Genomic DNA, 11757 nt, shown 5'->3' with positions numbered 1-11757 from the left:
AGCAGCGCACCCACTCACGAGCGGCTGGGGTGCATTTGACCTATGCATGCCGGGAGGTAGAGTTTCCGTCTCTGAACTACCAGAAAGAATTTGCCTCTCTTCTGTGATTCACGATCTCCGCAGCCTGTTTTCGAGGACTGAAACAGTAATTGAAAAACTCACGTCAGTGATTCTCTTTTATTACTAACGGTCTCCTTGCGTTGCAAGTAATCACCCGTCAGTTTCCGTTTCCGGTTGGCTTGTTGCCTTGGTAACTAGGACGCTCAACCGCCGTGGCGGTTATGGCGAGGAGGCTGGGCAGTATGCAGATCCCCGACGGGGAGTTCACCGCGGCCGTGTACCGGCTCATCCGGGATAACCGCCACGCCGAGGCGGTGCAGCTGCTGGGCGGAGAGCTCCAGCGGAGCCCCAGGAGCCGCGCCGGCCTGTCGCTGCTGGGCTACTGCTACTACCGCCTGCAGGAGTTCGCGCTGGCTGCCGAGTGCTACGAGCAGCTGAGCCAGCTGCACCCGGAACTGGAGCAGTACCGCCTGTACCAGGCCCAGGCCCTATACAAGGCCTGCCTTTATCCAGAGGCCACCCGGGTCGCCTTTCTCCTCTTGGACAACCCCACCTACCACAGCCAGGTCCTCCACCTACAAGCTGCTATCAAGTACAGCGAGGGCGATCTGCCTGGGGCCAGGAGCCTGGTGGAGCAGCTCCTGAGTGGGGAAGGGGGAGAAGGCAGTGGGGGCGAGAATGAGCCCGATGGCCAGGTCAACCTGGGATGTTTGCTCTACAAGGAGGGGCAGTATGAAGCCGCGTGTTCCAAGTTCTTTGCAGCCCTACAGACCTCGGGCTACCGGCCTGACCTTTCCTACAACCTGGCTTTAGCTTATTACAGCAACCGGCGCTATGCCCCGGCGCTGAAGCATATCGCCGACATTGTTGAGCATGGCATCCGCCAGCACCCAGAGCTAGGTGTGGGCATGACCACCGAGGGCATTGATGTTCGCAGTGTTGGCAACACTTTAGTCCTTCACCAGACTGCTCTGGTGGAAGCCTTCAACCTCAAGGCGGCCATAGAATACCAACTGAAAAACTATGAGGTGGCCCAGGAAACCCTCACTGACATGCCACCTAGGGCAGAGGAGGAGTTAGACCCTGTGACCCTGCACAACCAGGCGCTAATGAACATGGATGCCAGGCCTACAGAAGGGTTTGAAAAGCTCCAGTTTTTGCTCCAACAGAACCCCTTCCCCCCAGAGACGTTTGGCAACCTGTTGCTGCTCTACTGTAAGTATGAGTATTTTGACCTGGCAGCAGATGTCCTGGCAGAGAATGCTCATTTGACTTATAAGTTCCTCACACCCTATCTCTACGACTTCTTGGATGCCATGATCATTTGCCAGACAGCTCCTGAAGAAGCATTCATTAAGCTTGATGGGCTAGCAGGGATGCTAACTGAGCAGCTCCGGAGACTCACCAAAGAAGTACAGGAAGCAAGACTTAATAGAGATGATACAGCTATCAAAAAGGCAGTGAATGAATATGATGACATCCTGGAGAAGTATATTCCTGTGCTGATGGCCCAGGCGAAAATCTACTGGAACCTTGAAAACTACCCAATGGTAGAAAAGATCTTCCGAAAATCTGTGGAATTCTGCAATGACCATGATGTGTGGAAGCTGAATGTGGCTCATGTTCTGTTCATGCAGGAAAACAAATACAAAGAAGCCATCGGTTTTTATGAGCCCATAGTCAAGAAGCATTATGACAACATCCTGAATGTCAGTGCTATTGTACTGGCTAACCTCTGTGTTTCATATATTATGACGAGTCAAAATGAAGAAGCCGAGGAGCTGATGAGGAAAATTGAGAAGGAGGAAGAGCAGCTCTCCTTTGACGACCCGGATAAGAAAATCTACCATCTGTGCATTGTGAATTTGGTGATTGGGACACTTTACTGTGCCAAAGGAAATTATGAGTTTGGGATTTCTCGAGTTATCAAAAGCTTGGAACCTTATAATAAAAAACTGGGAACTGATACCTGGTATTATGCCAAAAGATGCTTCCTGTCCTTGTTAGAAAACATGTCAAAGCACACGATCATGCTTCGTGACAGTGTTATTGAAGAATGTATCCAGTTTCTAGAACACTGTGAACTTCATGGCAGGAACGTACCTGCCATTATTGAACAACCCCTGGAAGAAGAAAGAATGCATATTGGAAAGAATACAGTCACCTATGAGTCCAGACAGTTAAAAGCTTTGATTTATGAGATTATAGGATGGAATATGTAGTCATGTCTTATATTGGCTTTTGGCTTTGTTGACTATATTTCACTCTTTAAATCTACAATATATTTATTCTTGGCATCTTTATATTTGTTACATGTTGAACTCTGTACACTTAAAATTATAATAACATTCTGTTTGAGAAAGTTTTCCATTTAATTGAGTATGGAGCATTGCAGTACGAGCTGAATCAGTTTTGTATCCTCTCTGCCAGTAACAGTCTCCATGTCTTTTCCTCAAGCAACAATTGCTAGAGTGGCATCTTTAAATAAGCAGGTATCCCTAAATCGCCATTTATATTCTACTTTAGGCTGTAAAAGAGAGTGTGACATGAGCAATGAACTGTTGGAGTAGATGTTTTTGCATTTCTCTGGTGACTAAATGATGGCAGCCCACGGCTGGACCATTTCTTAACCAACAAAGACAGTTTCATTTTGCCATTTTAGGATAGATTGTGCTGTCCAGTAAGACCAATTCTGACCTTAACACTATGTCTCCACTCCATTTTTTCAGTCCTTTAACCTCTGGGTCTCAACAAAGTCAACTTTGGACCCTGGCCTAAGCTCTTTGTGAAGTACCAGTATTAAATGGATGATGGTTTTTTTCTTGGTTCTTTTCAGGTTATAAGGTTTGGTTTGTGACTTAATTTTTCTTCCATAATTTGGTTGATTGGTTGGCCTTAAGTTTTAAAATCAGTATTTCCCTTCATTTTCCATTTCTGATTTTCCAGAATTGATTGTGCCTCCTTGTGAATACTGACTAATGTCAAGTATGAAAGCTTTCAAATATGTTCAGTGTAGGGGAAAGAAAGCACTGAACTGACAATGAAAAGACTAAGGTATGAGTTTCAGGCCTTCCAGTCAAATTTCAGGCCTTAAGAAATTCATTTATCCCTTGAGGTGTCAGTCATTTGAAATACTAGGTGCTCTTAACAGCTACATCTGGCTGTAACATCTGATTCTGTATAAGCCATATAGAAGAAAGTTCCTTCTTTTATGACCTGGATGTATAAGAACAAGTTAATCCAGAAATGAAATATAGAATTGTATTTCAAATGAATTTTCTCTGTTATTTTGGATTACAGTAAATATTAGCACCTAAGGTAAATGTTTGTTATTGTTGGATGCTATAACATATTGATTACTAAGAAATTTGGGCTTTTTTCCCCTTTTTTACTTGGAGCTTTTGCTTACAACTCAAGCTATGAAATGTATATAAGGCAGTCCTCATTCTCTGCTGTGATTGTGCATAAGTTAAAAATTTTGTAAATATTTAGAAATTCTTTAATTCTCTTCACTTCCCCTTTTAGTTTATCTACTATATGTATATATGGGGGTGGGGGAGAGGAAAGATTTGCTTTTAATTCTTCCAAAAAATGATATCCCCAAAATGATATAAATTATATGTAGGCTATTGTAATAGGCATTTGTTATCACTTATTCTTGAGATAATTAGAGCCTTTCCTGCCCCTGAGGAGAAGACCTCCAGCTGCCAGTCTGCCAGAATTCTGGAGACAGGAACAGGTGAGGTGAGGATGAAGTGAAGATTTAGCTGTGTGATTTACTTCACAGCCTACGTTGGAGCTCCTACATGTCCAAATCTCAGTAGTTAATCAAATGTCTGCTGCCGTTAACAGAAGTAATGGATAACAGAGTGGAAGTAACAGATGCCACAGCTATTTCTGTAACTAACTCACCTAATCAAATCATCTGTCCTTACACCCCCCTTTTATTTAATATAAGGAGGAGAGGTCACTGCAGACTTTCCAAAAGGACAAAGCCACAATGAACAAGAAGACAGTCCCCAGGTTATAAAGCTTTCTCTTGGAGTCTTTCCTTTTTCTGCCTTCAAAGGATCAATTTAGCAGATAGTAGTGTTCACTGCTGCAGAACGTATCACAAGATAAGAAATGAAAAATCTACCTACCTGACCACCTGCTTGTTTTTCCTTTTTTAGCTTTTCTCCCTTTTGTCAATTATAGGGACATTTCTTTGATAGCTGGCAGTTGAAACCACAAGCAGGTGTATAAGGTACACATTTACCTTTTAACAATAAGTGTTAGGTAAGATAGCACTGATTATCAAAATGACTTTAGAAACCATATCACCATGCATTTTTGCAAATAAGGTAACATTTATCAATTAGAAGTGGCTCTCAAACTGTTAAAGGCAGAGAAAATTTTAAGAGTATTCACCAAAAGCACTGGATATATATAATTTGTGGAATACAATGAGCTTTATTTGTATACTTGCAGTAACCTCTTTTAAACTCTACTTGACCTCAATAGAAAAACAGTGACTGAAAATTTAAAGATGTGCAGTATATTTATTTAAAATGTCCTGTGACACTGGGAATTAAATATACTCAACTCTAGAGGGCACTTGCTTCTCTGTATCCATAATAATTTTATATGGAAAAGTAGAGCCAGGCATTAGCCAGAAGGTAATTAATTAATTAGCCATAGGTAGAGTGTGGTCTTATTTTAATGTTCTCCTGGCTGGGGTGGGGTGATGGGGAGGGTCTTTACATGGCAATTATTTTATACTTGGGTCCACAATTAATTGAGGTTTTTTTAGTTGCTTAATTAAATCAGCTCCCTTGGATTTGGGCCAAGATTGATCCATCACATACTGAAATCCTGTCTACATCATCATAATGTGTATATATATATATATATATATATATATATATATATATATATTAGAAAAGGAATTGCCTTCATAGGGAAAAATGATTTGAAAATAGCTCTGTGTGCATTTCTAGCATGAAAGACATGCATTTCTTAGTTTAAGTAGGACCACCAGTAATTTAATTATGAATATTATTAGGTGGACATGTAAACTGAGTCCAAGTCCTTTGTTCAAAAGTGAAATTTGCACATTTGTGAAATTAAACACATCATTATCAATGACTGGATACCTCAATTCAAAATAACAAATGGCTAAAATTGTACCGCACAAACAGGACCCAAGAAAGGTGAGTGAGGAAGCACTTATTGCTATTATTAATTTTGTTTCCAATTATTTTAGTTCGAGAACCAAATGCTTAAGATAAAAGACACATGACTAAAGGTTCCCCAGCACTCATGGCAACTACTCTAAAAAGTATATCCACAGAGTCCAGACTCTTGCCTGAATTCACCAGGAAATAACTGGCTGGGGAGTGTTTCTGTCTCTGCTGCAGAAGTCAGAGGCTATTCTGTAAAGACTCAACCTTTTGGTCCCAGTTGTTCCATATTTGTCAAAGACATCTCCTATAGTTTATTCACTTAGTGTACGTGAAGGACAATATCTACTTTGGGGAATATAAGATGGTTAGTCCATTTTAAGTCAGGAAATACTATGTTTATAGCAAGAGATGGTCACACCTAACATTATAAAGCAAAAGAAAGCTTTGGACATCGAATCATAACACTTTGCTAAAAAAGGTCCTGTTCCAAGGCAATATCACCTACCCACATATGCCATTATTCTATGCATTTACTAGAAAAGGCAAAACTTTTTCTGTAGGCATTTTTGTTTCCAGATCTTTTGTTTTTGTACTGGTTCATTACATTTAAACTTTTTTAAAAATGCCAAAGAACAGAAGTGAGCTATACATGATTTAACCAGGATGCTGAAAGTAGTTCTTAGCCCTATTCATAAACTAAGGATATTACTTTTCTGACAAGATATACATAAGATTTATAATGAAATGATTAGCAAATTATGAAGTTATTCTGGAAATAATCGTGCTATATAAAATGGAAAATCACAATAATTTAGCTATAATTTAAGTACGTTTTTTAAATTACAAATTGGGTATTATGCTCAACATTGGGAATGCATCTGTAACAATGAGGCCAGAGCTGGAACTAGCTCATCTCTTGAATCATAAAACTCTGAGGCTCACAGAGATTAATATGACTTGCCCAAGATCACAGAGCCAAATAGTGGCAAAGGCAGGATCACAATCCAGGGCTTTTGGCTCCATTCCTGTGTTCTTTCCACTCTACCATATTCCATCCCTTAGTTTTTGTCCCCAAATTATCCTGACTCTATCAATGCTAAGCATTTCTTTTTCCAGAGCTAAGCATTTCTTTTTCACTACTTCTGTTACTGCTGATTATTTAATTGGTGTTTTAATAAGTATTTCCTAAAGTACACTTATTGAGCACATTCCTGGGCTGGCCTAAATTATATGATAGTTTTCAAAAGTGTGCCAGAGGGAACTTGAGTAGGCACCACATATTGTTTGCAGCAGGCTCAGGTTTAGCTGTGGTACAAGCTGGGTTGGACAAAGATTATAGACCCACCTGTTGTTTCATCTCTTTTTTTAAAAAATCACTTTTTATGAACCTTCTTCAAGTTAGTGATTTTCTTCTCTCCACGACAGTCTCTAGCCACCAACCATAGTAAAAGCAGCTGTCAGAAGGCTTCTCTGCACCGCAAATGCAAAGAGCTACGTATGAGGCACTTACACAGAAATCGCAGAAGAGGGCCAGCTGCTTCCACATGTATTTACAGTGTTCCCAGAGACTTGGGAAGCTTCATAAAGCTTTACCTTTACGTGCAAAATCCATTTGAGCGAAGACATTAAACGCTTATACTGTTCCACGAGACTGAGGACCCAGTTTAGCTTAGATCTTGGGGAGGAAAAATTAAAAGCGAACTAAGAACAAGAGAACAAACTGGGTCCCTGTTATCTACCTTCTTTTTACCCTTTGTACTAATAACGCTCAGTCCTCGTTACACCAGAATCAGCTGGTAAACTTTTCAAAATAGAGATGCCTGGGCCCTGCCCCCTAAAGGTTCTGTTTTAATTTATGGAGATGGGAGCAGAAGGGAGGGGTCAGTTTTTAAAAAGTCCCCCCACATGACTGTAATGCGTAGGTTGATAACCCCTGTTTGATACAGACATAACAGGAACTACATGAAGGATACATGTCACCATGAGGAGTGGGGCACAGTCTGAGAATGAAATGATCCTGATACCCAACCTAAGGAAATTATTTAAAATGAATAAATAGAAATAATCAGGGCATCTGAATTTGTTAAGGCATTCAGTCTGAAGTATTCTGATTTATTCATATGCAGCTTTTTAACCAGTGAAACCTCTTTTAAAAAATTTTTTTTACTGTCATGCATTCAAGAATTCTTTTTTTTAGATTTTTATTGGGGAATTGGGGAAGGGGAACATTGTGTTTTTCCAGGACCCATCAGCTCCAAGTCAAGTTGTCCTTCAATTTTAGTTGTAGAGGGCACAAACTCAGCTCCAAGTCTAGTCTCCACTTTCAATCTAGTTGCGCACAGGGGGTGGGGTGGGGGGGGGTGGATAGTCCACCTTCCGACGCAGGAGTTGAACTGGCAACCTTGTTGCACACTGAGCCATTCGGCAGCCCATCACAAATCTTAGTTGTGGGGGCGAGGGGCACAGCCCACCATCCCATACGGTGTCGAACCAGCAACCTTGCTGCCAAGACCACACACTCTCACCAGCTCAGCAGCAGCTCAGCTCAGGCACAGCTCACTGGCCCATGTGGGAATCGCACCAGCGACTCTGTTGCTCAGAGCTTGCGCTCTTAACCAACTGAGCCATCGGCCGGCCCCCAAGAATTCTTAAAAAATATTTGGTTTTCAAAGAAGGAATCTGAAAAATGTTGAAGTATCTAGAAGCTATGAACTTTGATAGTGGATACTTTTTCAAGAGGGTTTCCAGAATTTAAGCATATTCTCATGCTTTTCTTCCTTCAAAGACTCATAAGTATCATTTACTGTCATCACTTTTTATTTTACTGTGCTTTGCTAAATTCAAAAGTAACTCTATATATGCATTATCATAACCATCCTCATAAATAGTTTTGATTGGCTTTGGATGTATCCAATTTGTTCTCCTAATATAGACCATATTCATCTGCTCTCCCTGTAGATATGGATTCCTCCAAACCTGACTCCAATCCCATATGTACATTTATGCATGTACATACATCTTTTAAAATTTACACTGAAAACATAATATTCAATGGTTACAGTGGTTTATAATCCAACATCCATTCCCTACCCCTTCTTGGCTCCCACTCCCAAATGTTTGGTCTAAATTAATGGTTCTCAAATGCTCTGCTTGCATTAGAATCACCTGGGGAAACTTTTAAAACTCTCAATGCCCCAAGCTGCATCCCAGGATAGCTGTGGGTGGGACCCAGGTGTTAATATTTTTCTCAACTTTCAAAATGCAGCCAAGGTTGAGTACCGCTGGTCTAAACCCACTGTTGTAATTTCTTCTTTCTGTGATTGATTTAGAAATAAGCATGTGACCCAATCTTTCCCAAGGCATGAGAAGGCTTCCTTGAAGGGCTGTTAAGAAAGCTTTCTTTACCTCTTTAAAAAAAAATAAAAAGGCTCTAAGAAGGACTCTTTCTTCCTCTGGGCACTGTTAATCTGAATCTGCTGCCACCATCTTATGACTGTGACAGAAATCAGCCTAAAGGTGAAAGTGACTTTGAAGATACCAAGAAAAATAAAGAACTTGAGTCTTTGATGACATCTTTGAGCCTCTGTATTACCTACGAAAGAGACTGACCAACCCTCTGGGTCTCCTATAAAATGGAAAACATAAATTATCTTATTGTTTAAACTTGTTTGAGCTAGATTTTTCTGTTACTTGTGTGTAAAAGCACCCAGACCACACTCACTCTACTAAGGTCATACATTTTGAGTGTTGTCCGTATATGCATATGAATTCTTATGCATATTCCCAACAATGTAGTCATCCAGTCTTCCTTGAGAATCAGCATCACTCCTTAGGTTGTAGTAAGTAGGACAAAGTGAGTTGATCTTTGTAAAGACTTTGCTTGAGACCTTGACTTCATTAGTATTAACTGCTCATCCAGTCATTGGAAATTGCAGCAGCTACTCATGAGATTGGGTATACTTTCACATTCTTGGGCAAGCATTCACTTAGGTAGAAGTACATGGAGAATGAAAGAGCTCTGCCCAAATGAGCTGTCCCGAAGTCTAAGGCTTGCTCACTGCTTCTTGGCAAAGCCACAAGATAAACAATGTATATAGTGACTCACAGGAAAATATATTCCTCAATTTTAGAATTTCCTCCACATTCATGTAAAGTTGTTTCAGTAAAAGCTCAATAATAATAGAAGAAGAAAAATGAAAGTGAAAACAACAGAAGCATTTATTCACGTATAGTACCTAAGTGTGAAAGTCAGGCAACCTAACCTCTCTGGTGAGAAATGCTAACCTATATACTGCACTATTTCAGCTTTTGCCCTTTGCAGTCATCAACCTTGCTATAGAAAAAGCTTCACAAAAAATAAACACTTGAGTTCTTGATAACCCCTACAGCACTGCATTTCACATATCAGGCCCAGCTTATTCTGAGATGTTGGCTTACATCAGTTCTCTAAAAGAAAGAAGAAAGAAACTCAAATTCAAACCGGATGGTCCGTATCACATCAGGGCATTGGGACAGTTGATTTACTCATATAATCCCTTTAAACATCTACCAGAAGAGGTTCTAAGGCAGAATTTATTGCCTCTGTCTTCCATCTTTGGGCCTACAAAAAGCAAAGCAAGATCCTTCTATGAAACCTGAAACTCCAGTCACTGATTTCCTGACTGATGTCATTTCAAAGGCACAGTGTAGCCCTGTGATAGTGCAGCGGAAATCTGCCTCGCTATGGGGTTTCCATCTGTTTGCCATCAGAAAGAGCCTCTTTGGGGAGACACCACAAATGCAGAGCACCCATTCCTCCCCATAGGTCCTGGAGTCTTGTATTAGTGTTTTTAGCATCAACTGTTAATGGGATCGAATTTGCTTAAATTTTCTCAGAATAAGAACGTATATAGAATTACATTGCTGGAACTTTAGTTTTCATTCATGTCTGGCTTATCATAGACTATTTTGTAAAAAATTTTCCATATAATTCTGAAACTACTATGCAAATGTTGCCAAAATGAAAATTCACTTGCTGAAATTCTTTCCTTTTGGAGAAGAGTTTTCTAACTTTAAGTACGCACTTCTTATTATACAGCTTGCATTTGAAACAACTCTTTCTGAACTCTTTAGGTCTGAAGTTGCTTTTAAAATATAAATATTTTATATCAAAAGCTATTTATTCACTTCTCATTGAGGGTCAACAGAAAAGATACAAGAGGTTAAAGTAAGGAAAATAAATTATAATGACAAGAGGCTTCAAAACAGATCTTTTACAGAACAGCTTCAATATATATGTAAAATCCACTGTAAATAATTGGGGTCCACAGTGGTAGCAAGTTATAACGAGCTGGGAAATGAATGTATTCATCCAGCAACAAATGTATAATGGCTGCCTTTATTACTGAAGAAACAAAGCTAGAATTAATTCCATGGGAATGTTTAATAAGGGAAAAAATTTCATGACTATCAGACTTTTCCTCATCTCCATCCTCCCCACAGGTACTACAATTTTCACAGCGCCTGAACGAAAACAGACTCTCCATTATACTCCTCAAGGAGTAATTTATTAAATATGTTTTTATAAATTGGACTTTCTGTGTTTACGTGTGATTTCCTCAGAGAAGGCTGACTAGAAGGATGAAATAGAAATAACATCACTTTTCAATATTCCTCAAGCCCGAATTCCTAGAAAAAGACAAGAATACAAAGGTCTTTTTATTCATTCTGTCAAATGCCAGTTTGTTTCAATATGGTTTCCTGGAGTTCAGTATCAAATGAGACACAGTCTCCAATGGGCAATAAAGAGGGAAAGTTCTCTTCACCTCACTGGGGAAAAGGAAATATGCACACTGAACCAAAAGACTGTGAAAGGATGGAAAGGAGATGAAGGAAGATGTCAAGACAGAGGGCAAAGCACAAGGGAGAGACCAGGTGAAGAAAAGCAATAAACAACTTACCGTTAACGGAAAGATGGCATTATGACTACTATATTTACATAACTTAAACCTGAGGTATATTTACCTCAGTATTTTCTAAAGCATGGTAAACACATGAGACAATTAAATGAGATGAATTCAATTGGCACACTCTTAAAAGAACTTTTAAATAACTATGTATTTATTTTATTGCATGCATGTACACACAGACACACACACACACACACACACACACACTCACGTATACACAACATGTCAAACCTAAAATTTCAACAATTCTATTGAATGGGCTAAGGCTAAAATAAAAAATGACTTGATTGAAAGAAACTAATAAAAACACAGAGTGCTTGGCTTATGGCAAGAAGCTTGTCAGAGATACTTGAGTGACAAGAGTTTAAGAAACCTTGGTTTACTCACTGGAACACAGATTTTCATGTGAGAGAGTGGGAGAACACTACTCTTCACTGAGCAAAAGTGGAATTTTTACCCATTATTGATTCAGTATTTGTCAAGGGCTTCTATTTTCAGAAAGCTAACTTCACATTTTAACAGAGTTTTTTGCCACCTAGTGTGAACACTTCCTCAGTAGAATATTGCCTAACAAATTTATAAGA

The 11757-nt window shown here is 39.7% G+C and overlaps 1 protein-coding gene across 1 annotated transcript; it reads left to right on the top strand.

Moving 5' to 3' along the window:
• LOC109388937 (tetratricopeptide repeat protein 30B-like) lies at positions 1-4699 on the top strand. The gene has a single exon (XM_019654038.1). It carries the CDS (start codon positions 282-284, stop codon positions 2280-2282), a length of 2001 nt encoding a protein of 666 aa, XP_019509583.1. The 5' UTR covers positions 1-281; the 3' UTR covers positions 2283-4699.
• The last annotated feature ends 7058 nt before the right edge of the window (positions 4700-11757 follow it).

This window comes from Hipposideros armiger, unplaced genomic scaffold (assembly GCF_001890085.2).
Source record: "Hipposideros armiger isolate ML-2016 unplaced genomic scaffold, ASM189008v1 scaffold_212, whole genome shotgun sequence".
Classification (NCBI taxonomy): Eukaryota; Metazoa; Chordata; class Mammalia; order Chiroptera; family Hipposideridae; genus Hipposideros; species Hipposideros armiger.
The sequence above is the reverse complement of the archived record's forward strand: the minus strand, read 5'-3'. Positions and strand labels throughout refer to the sequence as shown.

What these genes read in the sequence shown, in the direction of transcription:
- LOC109388937 (XM_019654038.1), top strand. Translation starts at nt 282, where the DNA reads ATGGCGAGGAGGCTGGGCAGTATGCAGATCCCCGACGGGGAGTTCACC.